The sequence below is a fragment of the Humulus lupulus genome, chromosome 9 (assembly GCF_963169125.1).
Source record: "Humulus lupulus chromosome 9, drHumLupu1.1, whole genome shotgun sequence".
NCBI classification, from domain to species: domain Eukaryota; kingdom Viridiplantae; phylum Streptophyta; class Magnoliopsida; order Rosales; family Cannabaceae; genus Humulus; species Humulus lupulus.
In genome coordinates, this window is record NC_084801.1 from 171329716 (window position 1) to 171350575 (window position 20860).

A 20860-nucleotide genomic window follows, 5' to 3' on the forward strand; every position below is an offset into this window, starting at 1 on the left:
AATATCCACATTTATTAGAACATGTATCCGATCATTATACCTCAACATAACCATTGCAGAAACAACAAAGTCCTTAGCCACTTCAGCTAGGGCATCCTCCGATGCTTTACTAATTGAGGATCATCCATCTGAGCTTCCTTTATCATCTCACGAAGCGTAGATTGCAGAGTAATATTGTCCAACTGGCCTACAACAAGCTTTATTCCTGTTATAGTCATATCCTCTTCTAACTTCTCTGATATCTGCTTCAAGCTAAACAACTGTCCCGTACCTCTCCGACTTAAGGTGTCTGCCACCATGTTGGCCTTCCCTGGATGGTAGATGATTTCACAGTCATAATCATTTACCAGCTCCAACCAATGTCTCTGTCTCATATTTAGAACCTTCTACATGAAGAAGTAATTCAAACTCTTATGATCGGTGTATATCTCACACTTCTCCCCATACAAGTAATGTAGCCACACTTTTAGTGTGAATACCACCGCTGCTAGTTCTACATCGTGAGAAGGGTACCACTGCTCATACTCTTTCAACTTTCGTGAGGCATAGGCAATCACCTTCCCAACCTGTTGGGGAAGAGTGAGATTACACCACCACAAATACTAGAATCTACACAACATAATGGTTGACAGAGACCAAAGAAAGATTAAGAAAGATGATGCAAACCCTAGTTGTAGAACAAACTTCTTCAACTTTGATGAACCTTCAAAAATCCTTTAGAGAACCACTACTTTGAGCTTTTCCTTCTTCAATGCAAAAACATAAAAACAAGGCTTATACACGATTCTTATCGCTATCCTAATTCTCTATTTCCTAGCCACCATTGATGCTTGAAGCCTTTTCTAAGAGGAAATGAGAATTGGGAATGAACAAGCCTTAAACTCACAAAGTCAAGCACTTTCTTTATGAGTTTCTTAGAGAAAACTAGAGATTTTGTAAAGCTAGAGAGAAAGAGGTTAGAGAGAGATTGGAGAGAGTGCTCAAATCTTCCAATACTCTATTATGACCCTTTTATAGTGTAGGCACCATCATTAGGTCTAACCAATAGGATTAGAGCTAAAGAATTTGTCATTTAGAGCTTAAAACACGTGTTTGTACGAACACGTCAGGCGATACATTGCCTACTAGTAGGTGAAAGAGCCCATTTACATTCGAGCGATGCAACATCTCGAAGGAGGCGACACATCACCACCTCCTCTGACTTGTGACCCATCCAATGGGCCTGAAATTGCTCCGAAAGCTACCAAACTTGTTGGGGAACCTTAGATACCTCTATGAATCATTTTGGACCCAAAAACATAGTTTTAAAGTGCCTACAATTGAAACTCAAATTTCACATCTACACTATGTGAAATTCACTAAGTGTTTTAGTAATATCCTACTAATCTAGGACCGTTACACTGTGTGTTTAAAACAGTGCTTAACTCACTAAACAAGTCATTTGGACTTAAAATACGTAATTAAAACTAACTCAAGGATTAGGTATTAAATTTTTTGGTCAAACAGTAACCCTTTCATTAAAAATGTTTAAGTTTGTACACATGATCCCAAAAAGAGTTTATAACTGTTATAGATCCAAAATAAATACAAAAGGTCGTCCTAAGCAGCAAAATCAGGGTTCAACTCTAGTTCCAGCAAGTAATCTCGGCCGTGGTGGTCGAGCAGGCCGCATATGTACACTTTTCCCCTAAAGCTCTCCAACTCATGGCTTGTCCAGATTCTCCTAGCCCTTTCCTGCACCACATAGCACCCGTGAGCCAAGTCTTAGCAAGAAAACATAAAAATGCTCATAAATAGTTATTCAATAGAATACATATCATAAATAGCATGCTTAGAAGTAATAACCAATACTTAGGCATGCAGTCAATCCATTTAAGCAGCCATAGAGCCACAAGGGTGCCCATCGCACTATTCCCTTTAGAAACGATTGTAGAGCCAGTCAAGCATGAACCACATTCTATGTTCCAGGCGGCTATAAAGTCGTGCAAGCGTATGTCATGCTTCTGGGTTGGCCCCACCTTAATGTCGTGCGTTCCACACGCTATTTCCGACCATAGCTTATAAGCCGAGATTATATGTTGGCCTAGCCACAACAACTTGTGTTTCGCACGATTTTTTCAGCCACGACTAATAAGCCTAGCTAATCAACCAGATATAACAAATAAGCATTTATCATTCAATACAGATATACACAATGCACTCTATCATGTTTAATCAAACATATGAGATATGGTTATAACCATGTTCAATAACCAGGGCTCGAGCCCTAATCTCAGACCAGGTGCAGTTTTCTTTCCTCAAGTCTTGAGCGATTTATTTTAGCGACCATGAGTGCAATCCTTTCCCCTCAAGCCTAGCAGTACACCCTAGTCAAATCCATAATAAGGAATAACCATCAAGGAATGAACAAATAAATGCTTTCGGACCAAGTCTCAGCCTTCGAGACCTTGAATTCTACTAAATTGGGTAGTAGAACCATTCATGAGCCCTTAGTTTGGGTTTTCGTAATCCAAAACTTCATTTTTGACTTTTTCCTAATTTGAGCTACGACTCCCGCACAAAAGAGTCGTGGCGCTTCGCTAGGCAGAGAGCCCACCCAAAAATTTCCCCTACGCTTGCACCACGACGCCAAGGCAATTCAAGGTACCCCCAGTCTCGTCTATGTTCATAAAGGCCATGGCGCTACCCTGCGAACCCAAAAAAATTGCAATTTTCAGAAATTGCAAGTCTCCCAAAATCGCTCAAAAACACGAATTTAACCAGAATAGACCATCAAAATGGTCCTAGTAGCACATGAATACCATATACAACCTTTAAAATACACTCAGACACTATAATTCAAACCTCCCCTAAGAGCACCAAGAACAACAACAATAGCTAAGATAACCATACCTTAGATGCACCAAATTCGAGAATTTGGTCTGTAATTGACCACCCATTACTCCTATCTTCAATCAATTCCACTTTTCCTTAAGAAATGCCTCCAAGAACCACTAGCCTAGCTTGGTTGTCTTCAACCTCCAAATCCTCTCCAAAGGAAACCAAGAGAGATAGAGAAAAAAAAGTAATTTAGTGTATCAGCAATGGCCCAAAAGTGGCTTCTAAGGATTTAGTCAAAAATTGCCTACCATTGGTCAAATGACCAATTTACCCTCACCTCTTATTAACCTTCAAGGTTAAGCACAAGGGAAATTTAGTATTTTTCCCCAAAATTCCCACTAATTTTCCAAGAATACGACTCATACTCCAATGAGTTCTGGTAACTCACAAAATTATCAAAATACTGTAACGCCCTGGATAACAAAGACCGTTACACTGTATATTTAAAATAGTGCTTAACTCGCTAAGCAAGTCATTTGAATATAAATGTGTAATTAAAGACTAAGTCATGTTCAAGTATTAAAATATTTGGTCAACAAAATGGTTATTTTTCTTAAAATATTAAGTTTATACATGGGATCCCAAAATCAGTTTACAGACTTGTAAAAGACAAATAGAATATAGCTTAGTCGTCCTAAGCAGCAAAACAGGGTTTAACTCTAGTTCCTCCCAAGCTATCCCAACTATGGCGATCGAGCAGGCTGCATATGTACACACCGCCTCTAAAGCTCTCCAACTCATGGCTGGTCCAGCTATCCTTTTCTCTTACATACACCACGATGCACCTGTGAACCAAGGCTCTGCAAGAAAACTTAAACCAGGAAGCATAACTAGGAAGCAGTATAAAAGCAGTAAACATAAATCATCAAATTCATTTAACAATAAGATACAAGTAACCAATCAACAATAATATTCAACCCAGTCCAATACGTAAGCCAAACTCATCAACCAATATAAATGATTAAGTGTGAACCACACTTATATTTATAGTATAATATCCAGGCCCGACACCCTTAGGCTGAGTCCCTTGGTCTCTTGGCCGGCCCCGGCACCCTTAGGCCAGGCTGTGTTTCACATGCTTACTATTGGCCCCCAGCACCCTTAGGCCAACCTACAAACATATATAATGACAAATACATAATGCATAACACGTAATCAATGGCAGCGTGTATAAGCATGCCCATCTATTTATCCTCAGATACAGATATATTCATAACATATTCATTAATAGAGGTTTAAGCCCCATTCATAACCCGGGTGCAGTTTTCTTACCTCGGATCCTGAGCAGCTAGCGTATGGCAGCCCCAAGCACGATCCCTAATCCCGAGCCCTTGCGGTATAACCTAGTCACAATGCGATAATGGATAACACTTAAAATCCTAAACCAATTAAAAGCTTTGGAATAAAATACAAGCCTCCATGACCTCGATTTATACTAAACTGGGTAGTAGAAATTGTCCCGAGCGCTTAGGTTTAGATCCCCGAGCCCAAAAGCCTAATTTGGCTAAGGTTGCCTAAGCGGGTCGCGACCTGACCCTAAGGGTCGCGGCATATCCCCAAGACAGAGGTGCCAGCCCCCAACCCCTATAGGCATGCAGGCTGCGACCTGGCCTTGAGGGTCGTGGCGCGCCTATGAGACAGAAAGTCCCCTAGGCTCCTGGGGCCACGCGAGCCGCGACGCCTATGAACAGGGTCGCGGCGCGCCCCTGCGAACCTAGAAAACCCAACTTCTTTCTGCATTTTCTTCAAGCTAAACCTTAAAAAATTCATCCTAGATTTAACCTAAAACCATAATTATGCCTCTCAAATATTCCCAAACACCATAAACAACATTACCACACTAATAGCAAAGGCAAAACTCCATCACAACCCAAAATCCAAACCTAGAGTTAGAACTTAAAAACACCAAAACCAAGCTTAGAATTCAGTGAAGAACAAAGAAATTCACTTACCCCTACTGCAGACTATGCCCCTGAGTTAATCCTTCAGTGATCCTAGCTTCAATTCTCTAGTCCCCAAGCTTCAATCCCTCAGCGTTTTCTTCAACAATTCTCCTAAGCCTTCAAGTCACCCAAAGGTTGAGAGAGAGAGAGACAAGAACGTGAGAGAAAGGGAGAGGGACATCTAATACATTCCAATATACTCTAGAAGTTTAATCCATCCACATCCTAGACCACAAAGACCAAAATTCCCCTATAGTAATTCAGTCCCTTTTGTTGCCCATAAGGGAAAAGTGATCATTTGCCCAATTTCCCGCTAATTCCTCGAGTCATCCTACAAATTCCTAATTAATCTCGTCATGCCCAACTAACTACCAAATACTTACCCATTCCTCGATAAATCTCAAATATACATTAAACTTCCTAAAATACCCCTAAGCTCACCTCGAGTCGGGTATTAAACCCCGCTGTGACTATTCTGCTAATCCGCTCACTAGGATCGCCTCAAGCCGTATACTGCAATATATATCAATATAATAATGTGGTCTCAATCATTTACACACATATAATAACATTTATGCCCACTACGGGTCAATATTACAAATATGCCCATATTATCAAGAATGGGCCCACATGCATATTTAATACAGATAAACATGCATTTAATCCATAATATCATATAGATCATGTATGCCACTTATTCATACATTTAACCAATTAATCACACATACATCCAATTATGCCTTCCCAGCACGCTAATCAAGGTACTAAACCTTATTAGCATTTTCGGGATGTTACAACTATCCCCTCCTTATTGAAATTTCGTCCTCGAAATTTATTCAAACACCTCGGGATACGAATCCAGTGAATCTAACTATAACTTCAACATCTAGTCCTTTACCTCACTAGAGTGACAGTCTTATTCTATAAGACCTTATCTTATTTATCATAACTTTGTTAGCTTTTCCTTACGCAATAACTCCCACTGAAATTCTAGGGTCTCCTCGCCCCATCAGCGGTAATACTTAACACTTCTTTCCTTGACATTGGCACTAGTAGCACTTTATGAGCCACCACCCATACTAGGGTAAGGCTAATATGTAGGCCCCTGGCCAAGTCCTTGGTAAGACCTCAGAAGTTTGTTAAATCGGGAGTTAAAACTCCTATTTCTTTCCAAAAATATCTTATCCTTTCTAGTCCACAATAACCGAAGAAATACAAAAGTCTCCCATCATGGAACTCTGTGTTCCCATAATTGAAATTTGCGAACTCTTATGTCCTTTCAGATAGGCAGACACTTCTGCCCTAACAATCCTAATAACTTCATTGGTTCCCTAGAACAATTCTTAACCACAATACTTCCTATTTCTCATTTCATCATTTGGAACAAGTACTTCTCGCTTCCTATCTCATTGTATCTTATTCAGAGTCACACTAGTCGTTGACCAAAATTCCCCACTGTGACTGTTCAATCAAGGGACCATACTTATCTCAATGCCCCAAATACTTACACATTCGATGTATAATTCTCAAAATCTGAGTCACTTCTTTAGATTTTCAATTTATCTTAAGGTAACCAATAATTTCTAAGTCTTAATCTTATACTCACTGCCCTCTGCAACCTTTTTTTTTCCAGAACTTGGGAAATAAAGGGGTCTTAGTCTGACACCATCAACTTCGGTGTCCCACAGAGACATGTGGTCTCCGTCGCCCCTACGCATTATTGTGATACCCGTTCACATGAACCGAGGTGTGTTAACTCAATCTATTGAGTCACAACTTTTCATATCCAATCATCTTACTTGCAGTCTAATGTAGTCCACCCTTATGGTCCACCACTATACCCTTTTACCTTCCAATACATAAATTTTAGATATTAACATCCATTTAAACTTCCTAGATACAACAATTATAAGGAGATAGCATAAGAGTCATCTAGAATCTCTACCTCAACACCAGGTTCCATCGGATCACTCATCCAATCTTCATATCTTAACCCATTCATACTAAAATAGTAGGATTCTTAACCATTCCCACAAGACCTCCTCCCTAAACTTCATTGTCCATAGAGATACATTTGCTAACTATCAACTGCATATACTATACTAATCTTGGTCGTTACCTCGTCTAACTTTACTGTATTTCGTGGCATCTTATCCAACTGGCACGAACCTTTCCAGCTCAAAATGTCAGCTTCCATGTTAATTTTCTCTATGCAATCAAGGGTTTCCAATGTGAATCATCCATTAATTCCTACTAGGCCCATAGTCTCATGATTATTCTTCAATGAGTGATCACACACTTTAATTCCTTATACTAATGCACGCACTACTATTCCATAAGTGTCATCACTGCATCCCAACCGTGGCTATCTGGCATTACCATCAACCTAACGTACTATGTAGAACATTTGTGTTCTTATCCCTTCATCTACTGTGAAGCACACGCAACCATTCTTTTCATTTTCTACACGGGCGCACCCTAGTCTTTGACGCATCACCCTACTGTTTCATATCTTAAGCAAGGACAATATCCATCATGATGTCCTTGTTTATCAGTCCACCGCATACACATTCTAGTACCATAGTGTGCTAACCAATCCTTATTCTATCTTCTGAAAATCTGGTAGGAAATATCCATTTAGAGAAACTTTAGGTTCTTGTGTTACCTCAATCTTGGGTGTGGCTGTCTTTGAAGACGCTTCAAATAGTAGCAGATGTGTTATACCAGTCTCACTGTACTTCTCACCCCTCAGGCGTCCCTTTAGAAATTCCCTTATGGTTTCTAACTAAATTACTTCATACCTGATCCCATCACTTCCCATAACGTGACCTTGAATATCCTTAGAGAAATTGAAGCTTACCCCTTTTGGAACCTTACCTGTAACCCAACTTCCTTAGCCTCAGTGCTGTCAATGAAGTGGTCCTTCACGTTCTGCCTCTAACTGGAAGTAGACCGAAACATCCCTAATCAATTTGAATATGGCTTGTCCATGACATGCCTATACTCTCTGTTTTTCAAACTTACCTATGTCGTTAAAGCATTTGTTAGTTAAAATCCTTCACTAGAAATCTATCACATCCTCATCGGTGCAAGAAGTAATTCCTAATATGTCTCTTTCTTTGATCCTCACCTAGTAATAACCAGATCGAATATCAATTCCTGAGAACATTGCCCTATCTTGCAACCGAACAATTGAACCCTTCATTCTTAGCAAACGGTGTTGACGCATCCCATGATGAGATGCTCTGTCCAATCAATCCTCAAATTAAATATTCTTCAACTGAACCATTAATTCTTTCTGTTGAGCTAATACCGTTCTTCATGATGTCCTTGATACCAATTCCATCTGTACCTTAATCCCGTTGCGTACTCAACAATTCTTTGTGCACCCATCTAAAACCTTACTGGCCAATCCAGTTTTCATTCGGTCTAACTGATATATTCCAAGTGGAACCCACCACAATACCTAAGCATCGCGTAGATGCAACCGGGTCCTTCCCTTTAAAATTAAGACATTATAACCATCTCTTGCAATCCATGGTTGTCCCTTATTTAATAGATTAATCCATACTTAGGATCATATCAAAATCCTCATATGACGAGCTCAATCAATTCTACTGTAAACCTCTTACCAATGATACTCTAACCCTTCTCTTGGAGGTTACCAATTTTTCCCAACAGGCACTAATATCTCAAGCCCCATCTTATAGCAACCTTGAAGCATGTGCCTCAAATCTATGTCTCTTCTAGGAGATTCGTAGCACCGAACTCACTCAGCTCCATATATAACAAGGAACAGGAACTAGAAAGCCAATCGGTCACCTCCGAGGGACTAGCCTTGGGCTCTGACTGTATCAAGGCGAACCCTCGAGCTAGGGTTGAGTAATCTATACTCCTTGATTCTTCCAACTCTGATTCCGAGCAATCCTTCCTAACATGCCTAATCGTTCCACATGGAAGACATGCCTTCACTCGAAGTCCTCCCTGATGGCGTCTCCCACACCTGGCACATACTAGATAACTTCACCAGGCCTCATCGCTACCATGGCAACCATCGTGTAAACTATAACCCATCGAGTCAGGTCCAGGAGTAGTAAAACTATCAGCGGTCCTTCTTTTCTGGTTACTGGGTATCTGCCCCTACCTGATCCTGCAAACGGGAATACCATTGCCTGAGCTTCCTGCCCTACAAAACTCTCACTCCATATCTCATCTCTTGCGTCTTCTATAACAAGACCCTCCATACTGCCCGAGCATAGATAGAAATTTCATGCACTGGAGCGACCCTAACACTCTGGGCCATCCCAGAGTTCAGTCCTCAAATGAATCGTTCTTTTTGGGCCACGACCACTGGTACCAAATAAAAAATGGATTTGGGCAACCCATCATATTCATTGACATATTTTTTCACTGAATTACCATCCTGAACCAAATCCATAAACTCATTGTTCTTTAAAGTTCAGATTGCATCACAGTAGTCTCTTTCATCGAACCTCTGTCTGAATTTCTCCCAACCCATCATAACAACATACCAAGTCTGGGGGTACTACTTGCCATCACGTGCAGGCATCCTTCTACCGTATACGGGTGGAAAACCCACTCTATCATGGCCTACCACTCCCATATAGTCATGGATGGAGCTAATCATGCCCATCTATTTCTCAGTTCTAAACAGACTCAAACCTCCCTCGGAAACTGGAGGATAATGTTTCTAGAATCTTTCATACGATAACTCTTATCTGCTCAAACCTTTAGGTTGAACCAACATTGGTGCCATTACTGTCAAGATATACGAAGGAGCGTTCCCCGATGGAACCCGCTGTCTCAACCTTCTAATCTCCTCACTTTTATCTGGCAGTCTTGCTTGCATATTAGCAAACATCTACTGCTAATTCAAAGGGTAGATGGAGGGTTCTGACCCTAACTATCATCTGCAACCCCCATACTAATGATACCAGGTCCAATTGACTATCTTGAACATAATTTTTGAATCATTCTGCAGTCAATGACTTAACCCTTCAACCTTGATATTCATATCTGGAATTATCCCACGGCCATGTCCAAACAATCACAATAACCACACACGCAATATACATATCAAAACATAAATCTACATTGTTCATGCATCAATTATCAAATCCCATTCCCACCAAATGCATTCATACACATCACGCTCTCTATACTAGCTGCAGATAAGGCACATAGGTTCAATTTAAAAAATTAACCTCATAATCACGTCATTAGGTACCTAACCATGAGTCGAGCTTATCTTTAGCGGTGAGTGTACACACCTAGTCAATCTTCAAGAACCCTTAAACCTAGACCGTTCTAATACCAAGTTGTAACGCCCTGGATAACCAAGATCGTTACACTGTGTGTTTAAAATAGTGCTTAACTCTCTAAGCAAGTCATTTGAATATAAATGTGTAATTAAAGACTAAGTCATGGTCAAGTATTAAAATAATTGGTCAACAAAATGGTTATTTTTCAATAAAATATTAAGTTTATACATGGGATCCCAAAATCAGTTAACGAACTTGTAAAAGAAAATAAAATATAGCTAGGTCGTTCTAAGCAAAAAAACAGGGTTTAACCCTAGTTTCTCTCAAGCTATCCTGACCGTGGCGATCGAGCATGCTGCATATGTACACACCGCCCCTGAAGCTCTCCAACTCATGGTTGGTCCAACTATCCTTTTTCCTTACCTGCACCACGTAGCACCCGTAAGTCAAGGCTCAGCAAGAAAACTTAAACCATCATGCATAACTAGGCAACAGTATAAAAGCAGTAAACATAAATCATCAGATTCAATTTACAATAAGATATAAGTGACCAATCAACAGTAATATTCAACCCAGTCCAATACATAAGCCAAACTCATCAACCAATAGAAATGATTAAGTGTGAACCACACTTCTATTTATGGTATAATATCCAGGCCCGACGCCCTTAAGCTGAGTCCCCTGGTCTCTTGGCCGACCTTGACACCCTTAGGCTAGGCTACATTCCGCACACTTACTATCGGCCCCCGGCACCCTTAGGCCGATCTGCAAACATATATAATTACAAATACACAATGCATAACATTTATCAATGACAGCATGTACATGAATGCTCATTTATTTATCCTCAGATACAAATATATTCATTAACGGGGGTTTAAGCCCCATTCACAACCCGGATGCAATTTTCTTACCTCAGGTCCTGAGCAGCTAGCATATGGCAGCCCCGAGCACGATCCCTAATCCTGAGCCATTGCGGTATAACCTAGTTACAATGCGATAGTGGATAACCATTAAAATCCTAAACCAATTAAAAGCTTTGGAATAAAATACAAGACCCAGGACCTTGATTTCTACTAAACTGGGTAGTAGAAATCGTCCCGAGCACTTAGGTTTAGATCCCCGAGCCCAAAAGCCTAAATTGGCTAAGGTTGCCTAGGCGGGCCGCGACCTAGCCCTAAGGGTCGCGACGCACTCCCAAGATAGATGCGCTAGCCCCCAACCCCTACAGGCATGTGGGCTACGACTTGGCCCTGAAGGTCGCGGCACGCCTATGAGACAGAAAGCCCCCCAGGCTCTTGGGGCCACACGGGTCGTAGCGCGCCCCCATGAACCCAGAAAACCCAGCTTCTTTCTGCATTTTCTCCAAGCTAAACCTTCCAAAATTCATCCTAGACCTAACCTAAAACCAGAATTATGCCTCTTAAACATTACCAAACACCATAAACAACATAACCACACTAATAGCTATGGCAAAACTCCATCACAGCCCAAAATCCAAACCTAGAGTTAGAACTTAAAAATACCAAAACCAAGCTTAGAATTCAGTCAAGAACAGAGAAATTCATTTACCCCTACTGCAGAATATGCCCCTGAGTTAATCCTTTAGTGATCCTAGTTTCAATTCTCCAGTCCCCAAGCTTCAATTCCTCAACCTTTTCTTCAGCAATTCTTCTAAGTCTTCAAGTCACCCAAAGGTGGAGAGAGAGAGAGAGAGACAAGAACGTGAGAGAGAGGGAGAGGGACTTCTGATACATTCCAATATACTCTAGAGGTTTAATCCATCCATATCCTATACCACAAAAACCAAAATAGTAAATCAGTCCCTTTTGTTGCCCATAAAGGCAAAGTGGACTCAGTCATGTGGTCTTAGTCATATAACATAATATAATCACAATTTTTCCCTCAGCGGGCCAAAATTAAAATTATGCCCCTTTAAATAAAAAACAAGCATCTACGCATATTTAATACACTTAAACATGCATAATTAATCACATCATAATATAACCCATGCAATCCACATAATCACATAGATATTCAATTAAACCATATAATATTCCAATAATGCCCTCCTGACACCCTAATCAAGGCACTAAGACATATTAGGAACTTTGTGACGTTACAACTATCATCTCCTTATAGAAATTTCATCCTCGAAATTATGAAATTTACCTAAACAACTCGGTATATTGATTCAGCATGTCTGAATCTAATTCCCACGTCGCCTCCTCGACCTTGATGTTTCTCCATAATACCTTACCTAAAGGTTTTGTTCCTCGACACCTTGTCCTTTCTATTCAGAATCTAAATTGGTCGCTCCTCCATGGAAAAATCTGTCATTAGTTCTAGATACTCATAACTCATCACATGAGTTGAATCTGACACATATTTCTGAAGCTTTGAAATATGGAATACGTTATGAACCCCTAATAGCGATAGGGGTAAAGCCAACCTATAGGCCACTTGTCCAATCCACTCCAAGATCTCAAAAGGTCCCACAAACCTAGGGCTCAGCTTGCCCTTCTTACCAAACTGCTTCACTCCTCTCAAAGGTGAAACACAGAGGAACACGTAGTCCCCAACCTGGAACTCTATTTCTCTACACTTGGGATCAGCGTAGCTTTTTTGCCTACTCTGTGCAGTGAGCATTCGAGTTCTGATCTTCTCAATAGCCTCATTGGTCCTCTAAACTGCCTCAGGACCCAGATATTTCCTTTCATCAATTTCATCCCAATGGATGGGTGATATATATACAACATCTCATATGGAGCCACTTCAATAGTTGACTGATAGTTGTTGTTGTAGGGAAACTCAATCAATGCTAGGTACTTACTCCAAGACCCTTCAAAGTCCAATATGCATGCCCGAAGCATGTCTTTCAGTATCTGAATTGTCCTCTTGGACTATCCATCAATTTGAGGATGATAAGCTATACTAAACTTTAGCTGTGTACCCATAGCCTTCTGCAGACTTCCCCAAAATTTGGAGATAAAAGTGGGGTCCTGATCTGACAGAATAGACTTGGGAGCCCCATGAAGGCACACTATCTCTTTCACATACAACTCTGCATACTGATCCATTGTAAAGTTCGTCCTCATTGGTAAAAAGTGATCTGACTTTGTATATTTTTCCACAATAATCCACACAGAATCGTACTGTCCCACTGTCCTGGGTAACCCAACTACGAAGTCCATAGTAATGTCCTCCCATTTTCATTCAGGGATACCCAATGGCTGCAGTAGCCCTACTGGTCTCTGGTGCTCAGCTTTCACTTGGTAACAAGTTAGACACTTAGCCACATACTCGAGCAAATATTTCTTCATCCCAGGCCACCAGTATAAACATTTCAGATCTTGATACATTTTCGTAGTGCCTGGATGCAATGAATAGGGTGTAGTGTGAGATTCATCTAGAATCTCTTGTCTGATAGCATAGTCCATCGAAATACAAATCCGCTCCTTGTACCTCAATAGAATAATCTCTAAAATAGTATAATCTTTTGCGACTCCAGCTAGGACATCCCCTCTGTACCTCATCAATTGGGGATCATTCAACTAATATTCCTTTGATCCCTCCAATAGAGTAGACTGTAGGGTGATATTGGCTAACTAGCCCACCACCAATTCTATCCCTGATCTAGTCATATCCTCTGCCAATTCCTTTAATATCTTTTTCACGCTAAATAATTGTCTCGGACCTCTCTGACTCAAGGCATTAGCCACAACGCTGGCTTTCCCTAGGTGGTAAAGAATCTCACTGTCATAATCTTTCACCAACTCCAACCAATGCCTCTGTATGTCCAAATCTTTATGGGTAAAGAAATACTTTAGGCTCTTGTGGTCAGTGTATATCTCACCCTTCTCCCTATAAAGGTAATTCTGCCATACCTTCAATGCAAAGACCATCGCTGCTAATTCTAGATCATGTGTAGGGTATCGTTGTTCATATTCATTTATTTGTCATGATGCATAGGAAATCACATTTCCAGCCTGCATAAGAACACAACCTAACCCCTGCTTTGATGCATCGCAATAAACCATAAACTTCTTTTGATCTGAAAGAAGACTCAAAACCGGAGCAATGATCAATCGTCACTTCAACTCCTGGAATTTGTTCTCACATCTATTTGACCATAAAAACTTCAAGTTCTTGTGTATCAACTCCGTCAGTAGTGTCACAATCCTTGAGAATCCTTCCACAAAGCGCCGATAATACCCTGACAATCTAAGGAAACTTCTAAAATCATAAGCACTCCTTAGCCTTGGCCAATTCTTGACTGCTCCAATCTTGGTCGTATCCATCTTAATTCCATCTTTACTAACAATGTGACCGAGGATTGTCACATGAGGTAACCAGAACTCACACTTCTTGAACTTGGCATACAATATGTGCTCCCTCAGTCTCCACAATACCAATCGGAGATGCTGCTCGTGCTCTACTTTCAACTGAGAATAAACCAGGATGTCGTCGATGAAGACAATCACGAATCTGCATAGATAATCCTTGAACACTCTATTCATCAGATCCATAAAAGTTGCTAGGGCATTAGTCAATCCAAACAACATGACTAAGAAATCATAATTCCCATACGTGGTACGAAAATTTGTCTTCAGAATATCCTCATCTTTGATCCTCAAAAGGTGATAACCAGATTGAAGATAAATCTTCGAGAACACTATATTGCCATATAGCTGAACAAACAAGTCATCGATCCTCAGCAGTGGATACTTATTCTTGATAGTCAGCTTGTTCAGCTCCCTATAATCGATACACATCCTCAGCAAGCCATCATTCTTCTTCATAAATAAAACTGGCACACCCCATGGCGAGAAACTGGGCCTAATAAACCCCAAGTTTAGTAGCTCCTGTAACTGAACCTTCAGTTCTTTCAATTCTACTGGAGCCATTCTGTACGGTGCTCTAGACACTGGTATTGTCCCCGATGCCAATTCAATAGCAAATTCTATCTCTCTGTGCGGTGACAACCCTGGTAAATCTTCTGGAATACATCCAAAAACTCACTTATACACAATTCTTATCGCTGTCCTAATTCTCTATTTCCAAGCCACCATTTATGCTTGAGGCCTTTTCTAAGAGGAAATGGGAATTGGTATTGAACAAACCTTAAACTCACAAAGTTAAGCACTTTCTTTATGAGTTTCTTAGAGAAAACTAGAGATTCTTGAAAGCTAGAGAGAGAAAGATTGGAGAGAGTGATCAAATCTTCCAATACTCTATTATGACCATTTTATAGTGTAGGCACCGTCATTAGGTCTAACCAATAGGGTTAGAGCTAAAGAACTCTTCATTTAGAGCTTAAAACATGTGTATGTATGGACACGTTAGGGGATACGTCACTTGCATGTAGTCGGGGTATCACCTGCCAAACAACACATCACCTACCAGCAAGCGATGTATCACTTGCTGGGGCTTTTGAGCCCCTTTACATTCAGGCGATGCAACGCCTCCAAGGAGGCGACTCATCACCACCTCCTCTGACTTATGACCTTGCCAATGGGCCTAAAATTTCTCCAAAAGCTACCAAAATTTTTGGGGAACCTTACATACCTCTATGTATCATTTTGGACCCAAAGACATAGTTTTAAAGTGCCTACAATTGAAACTCAAATTTCACATCTACAATATGTGAAATTCACTAAGTGTTTTATACCTAGCATGTATAACAACACTTATCCTATGTATTTAACCAATCATAACACAGACTACATCAAGACACAACCTAACCCTTGTCTCAAAGCATTGCAATAAACCATAAATATTTCCTGGTCTAAAGGAAGACTAAGAACCAGTGCCGTAATCAACTATTGTTTCAACTCTTGGAAACTGTTCTCACATCTGTCGGTGCACACAAACTTCATGTTCTTACGTGTCATCTCAGTTAAAGGCGTTACAATCCTTGAGAATCCTTCAACGACACACCGATAATACCCAGCCAACCCAAGGAAACTTCTGATCTCTAAAGCACTCTGTAACGCCCTACTTCCTTAGATTCGTTACTAAGTGAGTTTAAACACGTGCATTCAACTCGCTAATCGAGGTTTTAGGTCAAATAGTGTAATTAAGCCATAAACAGAGGAAAACCTTAGAAATAATTATTTCCATAGAAAATCATAAAAGTTTTACACTTGGGATCCCAAAATACAGTTTAGAAACATTTACAATACATAAACTGAACCAAGTCGACTAAACGACAAAATCTAGGTTTATTTACAAACATCTCCCAAAATCCTTTGGCTGTGACAGCCAGGCTGGCCAAACATGTACATGCCACTTCACGCCTGCTACACTCATGGATGGTTGGCCTTCTCTTTACCCTTACCTGCACCACAGAGCATATGTGAGCTGAAGCCCAGCAAGAAAACCCACAAGCAGATAACATATGCAACACATATATCAAGCATATAAACTGGCCACCAATGGGCTAAACACATACGGCCTAGCCGTCCCAGGCGTTTACCAAGCCCTGGGTTTGCGGACCACGCCGTGAGGATATCCTAGGTATCCTTTTAGGGACTCGCCCTGGCAACTCGCACTCCACATGCTCAACGCTGCTCCCGGCCCCTTGCCATACTCGGCCTTGCACTCAACATGCCTAACGTCGTTCCCGGCCCTTCGCCGTTCCCGGCTCCCTGCCGACCTCGGCCTACACCATTCCCGGCTCTTGCCGATCATTCACATAATAGCATTCATAGCATAATAAGAAAATTCAGTCAAAGGGCTACGCCCTGCAGTTTAAACACATTGGGCTCAGCCCTGCATACAAGCTCTATGGGAACAAGGGTTTTCTTACCTGAGTCCCGAGCTTTCCGAGCACCGATGCCCCGAGCACAGTCCTCTAACTTGAGCCTCGTCGAAACCCTAGTCACAACACATTAACAATATCCATCCATCAAGTTCTAATTCATTAAATAACTTCGAGCCATAACCCTAACCTCCGAGACCTTGAATTCTATCATTCCGGGTGATAAAATCCATCCCAAGCCTTAACCATTGAGTTCCCAAGCCTAAACACCCTTAAAAACACAAATTGGCACTAAGAGTCGCGGCCCTGCCCACAACTGCCGTGGCTAGCCTCGAAACAGAGGCTAGCACCTCACTGACCCCCACATGGGCCACAGCGCACACACCAAGCGCCGTGGCGCACATGAACTTCTCGGCCTCCCATGGCCGCGCGCGCACACGGGCTGCGGCGCGCCCCTCCTTGGGCTGCAGCCCTCACCTCCAAACCCAGAATTTTCATCATCTTCCCTACATTTTTCCTCAAAATAACTCACCCAAAGCTTACCTAACAGACCCAGATAAATAACATAGACATTCCAACTCAATATCAACATCAAAACCCCATTAAAACCTGCTCCAAAACTCTACTAAGATACCCAAAAACAAATCAAGTTCTACCCACATGCATAACCCAAAAACACAACTGAAATCCAAGCATAATCCCCATAGTTAGAGCCTACCTTTGTTGTGCTATGCTTCTGAATTGATTCCACAAGTGCTCAGCTTAACTCCTTAATTCTAACAACTCAAAAATCCTCAATCCTTGGCTATTTCCACCAGAATTCTCCTTTGATATGCCTTAGAGAAGGAGTAGAGTGAGAGAGTGATAATAAACTATCCTTAACTGAAAAGAGAGGTGTATGTCGGTTTCCCAAAGTTTCTAATTAATTCCTCCTTTTTGTTTTACTTAACTTAAGTCTATAGGGTTACCTCAAGGCTCGGGGTACCAAAACGTCCCCGAGGGCAAAATGGTAAATTTCCCCAATATTCCCTCCTAGACATTCTATCCTCAAATATATCTCCAAATATTTATTTTCACAACCCGATAACCCCATAACACGTCTAAAACCTGAACTACCCCTTAACTCACCCTGAGTCGGAATCTCAACCCTGTTGTGACTTTCTGGCTAACCGCTCACCAGAACTGTCTCGAATCGTGCTACACAGACATATCACATATATATAACATTTATCACATTTATACCCCTAATATCCAGACGGGGCCCACATGCACATTTAACTCAACTAAACATGTATCATTATCATATATATTCACATAAATTCACATATTAGCATATTAAATCATTTATTGCCCTCCAGGCACACTAATCAAGGTCCTAAGCCCGATTAGCAAATCCGGGTCGTTACACACTCATTGGCCTTGGTCAATCTCTCACCGCTTTAATATTGGTCTGATCCACCATAATCTCATCCTTGCTGACAATGTGATCAAGAAACATCACTTAAGGCACCCACAATTTGTACTTCTTGAACTTGGCATACAGTCGATGCTCCCCTAGTCTATGTAATACTACATGGAGATGCTCTTCGTGTTCTGCTTCTGATTGGGAGTAAATCAATATATCATCAATGAATATGATCATGAACTTGTCTAGACAATCTTATATACCTTGTTCATCAAATCCATGAAAGTTTTCAAGGCATTGGTTAGTCCAAAGGATATAACCAAGAACTCATAATGCACATACCTCGTGCGAAAAGTCGTCTTTGGAACATCCTCATCTTTGATCCTCAGCTGGTGATAAGCATATCAAAGATCATTCATTGAAAACACTATCTTGCCTTGCAAATGGTCAAACAAGTCATTGATCCTTGGAAATGGATACTTATTCTTGATGGTCAACTTATTCAATTTCTAGTAGTCTATACACTTCCTCAACGACCCATCCTTTTTCTTAACAAACAACACGAGTGCACCCCACAGTGAGAAACTAGGTCTTATAAACCCCAAGTCAAGTAACTCCTGAAGTCGAACCTTCAATTCCTTCAATTTTGTCGATGACATTTAGTAAGATGCCTTGGATACTGATTCCGTTCCTGGTGCTAGTTCAATAATGAACTCGATCTCCCGATGTAGTGGCAATCCCGGTAAGTCTTCTGGGAACACATCTAGAAATTCACAGACCAATTTGGTTTCCTCTGGTCCTACTGGTACAACCTTAGTGGTATCCACCACACTAGCTAGGAGTCATATGCAACCATCTTGCCATTGGTCTCTAACCTTCAATACTGAAATAATTGGAATGTGAGGTCCATTTAAAGCACCCACAAACATGAACGGGTCCTCTCCCTCAGGTTCAAAGGTCATCATCCTTCTTTTATAGTCTATGGTTGCCTCATACCTGGATAACCAATCCATGCCCATTATCATATCAAAGTCCTCCATTTCTAACTCAATCAGGTCCACAGAAAATTCCCTACTATCCACCTCTACTGGTAAGGATCTAATTCATCACCTAGAAACTACCAATTCCCCTATAGGCAATAAAGTCCCAAACCCCACAACATACACATCACAGGGTCTACTGAGTCATTCTATCACGTTACTATATACAAATGAGTGCGTAGCACCAAAATCAATCAAAATTGTATATTAAAAGCCATCACTAGAAATCTGACATGTCACCACGGAGGGACTATCCTCAGCTTCTATCTGTGTCAGTGTAAATACTCAAGCTCGAACCAAGTTGTCACCCTTCTTCAGTTCTTCTTTCTTCAGTTGTAGGCAATCTTTCCGGAGATGACCCACCACTACGAATAGGAAACATGCCTTATCATGACATTCTCCCAAGTGACGCCTCCTGTACCAGGCACACTCTGGAAACTCTTCCAGCTCTCACTCCTGCTCTAACAGCCACCCTGAGTACCCCGAAATATATTATCTGAATCGAGGTACTAAATGTGTTTGCGGTCTTTATCTTCTGATCACTAGGGCCACTGCCCTTACTCAATCCAATAAACGGTCTTTCCATATCTCATTCCAGCATTGCGCCTTGCGGCACCCTCCCTCCATATCTTGTCATATGCGCCCTCAGTAGTGAGGGAATTTTTAACCATCTGAGCATATGAAGTAACCCCTGAAACTGAAGTGATCTTGACCTCTCCTGCTATCATGGAGTTTAGCCCCTAACAAATTGTTCTTCCCTGATCACATCAGTTGGCACCAAGTCAGAGGCAAACTTGGCCAACCTGTCAAACTTTAAAGAATACTCAGTCACTGTCATGTTACCCTGAACCCGATTCATAAACTCATCCATATTCGTAGATCGAACTGTGTCATTATAATACTTCTCATTGAACAACTCCCTAAATTCTTCCCAGCCCATCATAGCCACATTTCGAGTCTGAGATACTACCTCCCACCAGATCTGGGCATCATCCCGCAACATATATGTAACACAGGCCACCTTGTCTTTGCTTGCCATCCTTATAAAGTCAAGGATGGAATTAATCATGCCCATCCATTATTCATCTTTGAGTGGATATAAACCTTCCTCAAAAGTTGGAGGGTTTAGCGTCGCCTAGTCTGATTAACTGCCTTGGAGTCAAAACTTCCAAGTATGTCTGCAATTAATGACTTGGCTTATCAGGCATGATAACTGTAGCATCCCAAATTTTCTAATAAGGCTTAGTGCCTTGATTATTATGCCGGGAGTGCAATAATTGATTTAATTATGTTATTACATGGACTAAATGTGATTAGAAATGCATATTTAGGTGAGTTAAATACGCATGTGGGCCCAATTTGGTTAATATGGGCATATTTGTAATTTTGACCCATTGAGGGCATAACTGTGATAATATGTGTTATGAATGGAACCACAATTTTATGGAGATATATTTGTGATGTGTGATCTGAGACGATTCTAGGGAGTAGAACAACTTTAGGGGATTGTGCTCGGGATCACATCAATCAGTTAGCTCGGGACATAG

General features: G+C 41.0%; 1 protein-coding gene across 1 annotated transcript; it reads right to left on the reverse strand.

Moving 5' to 3' along the window:
- Positions 1-86: 86 nt before the first annotated feature.
- LOC133800303 (uncharacterized) lies at positions 87-20352 on the reverse strand. The gene is made up of 5 exons (XM_062238258.1): positions 20117-20352; positions 19149-19269; positions 18537-18662; positions 434-566; positions 87-310 (listed from the first exon to the last, which is right to left on the reverse strand). The coding sequence occupies exons 1-5, from the start codon at positions 20350-20352 to the stop codon at positions 87-89; spliced, it is 840 nt and encodes a 279-aa protein (XP_062094242.1).
- Between the last annotated feature and the right edge of the window lie 508 nt (positions 20353-20860).

What these genes read in the sequence shown, in the direction of transcription:
- LOC133800303 (XM_062238258.1), bottom strand. Translation starts at nt 20,352, where the DNA reads ATGGCAAGCAAAGACAAGGTGGCCTGTGTTACATATATGTTGCGGGAT. An exon ending in TATTCTTTAAAGTTTGACAG is followed by an intron (nt 19,270 to 20,116) that starts GTTGGCCAAGTT and finishes TTGGTTATCCAG; the next exon opens with GTATGAGGCAACCATAGACT. An exon ending in TTACTTGTATGGGGAGAAGT is followed by an intron (nt 311 to 433) that starts GTGAGATATACA and finishes TCTACCATCCAG; the next exon opens with GGAAGGCCAACATGGTGGCA.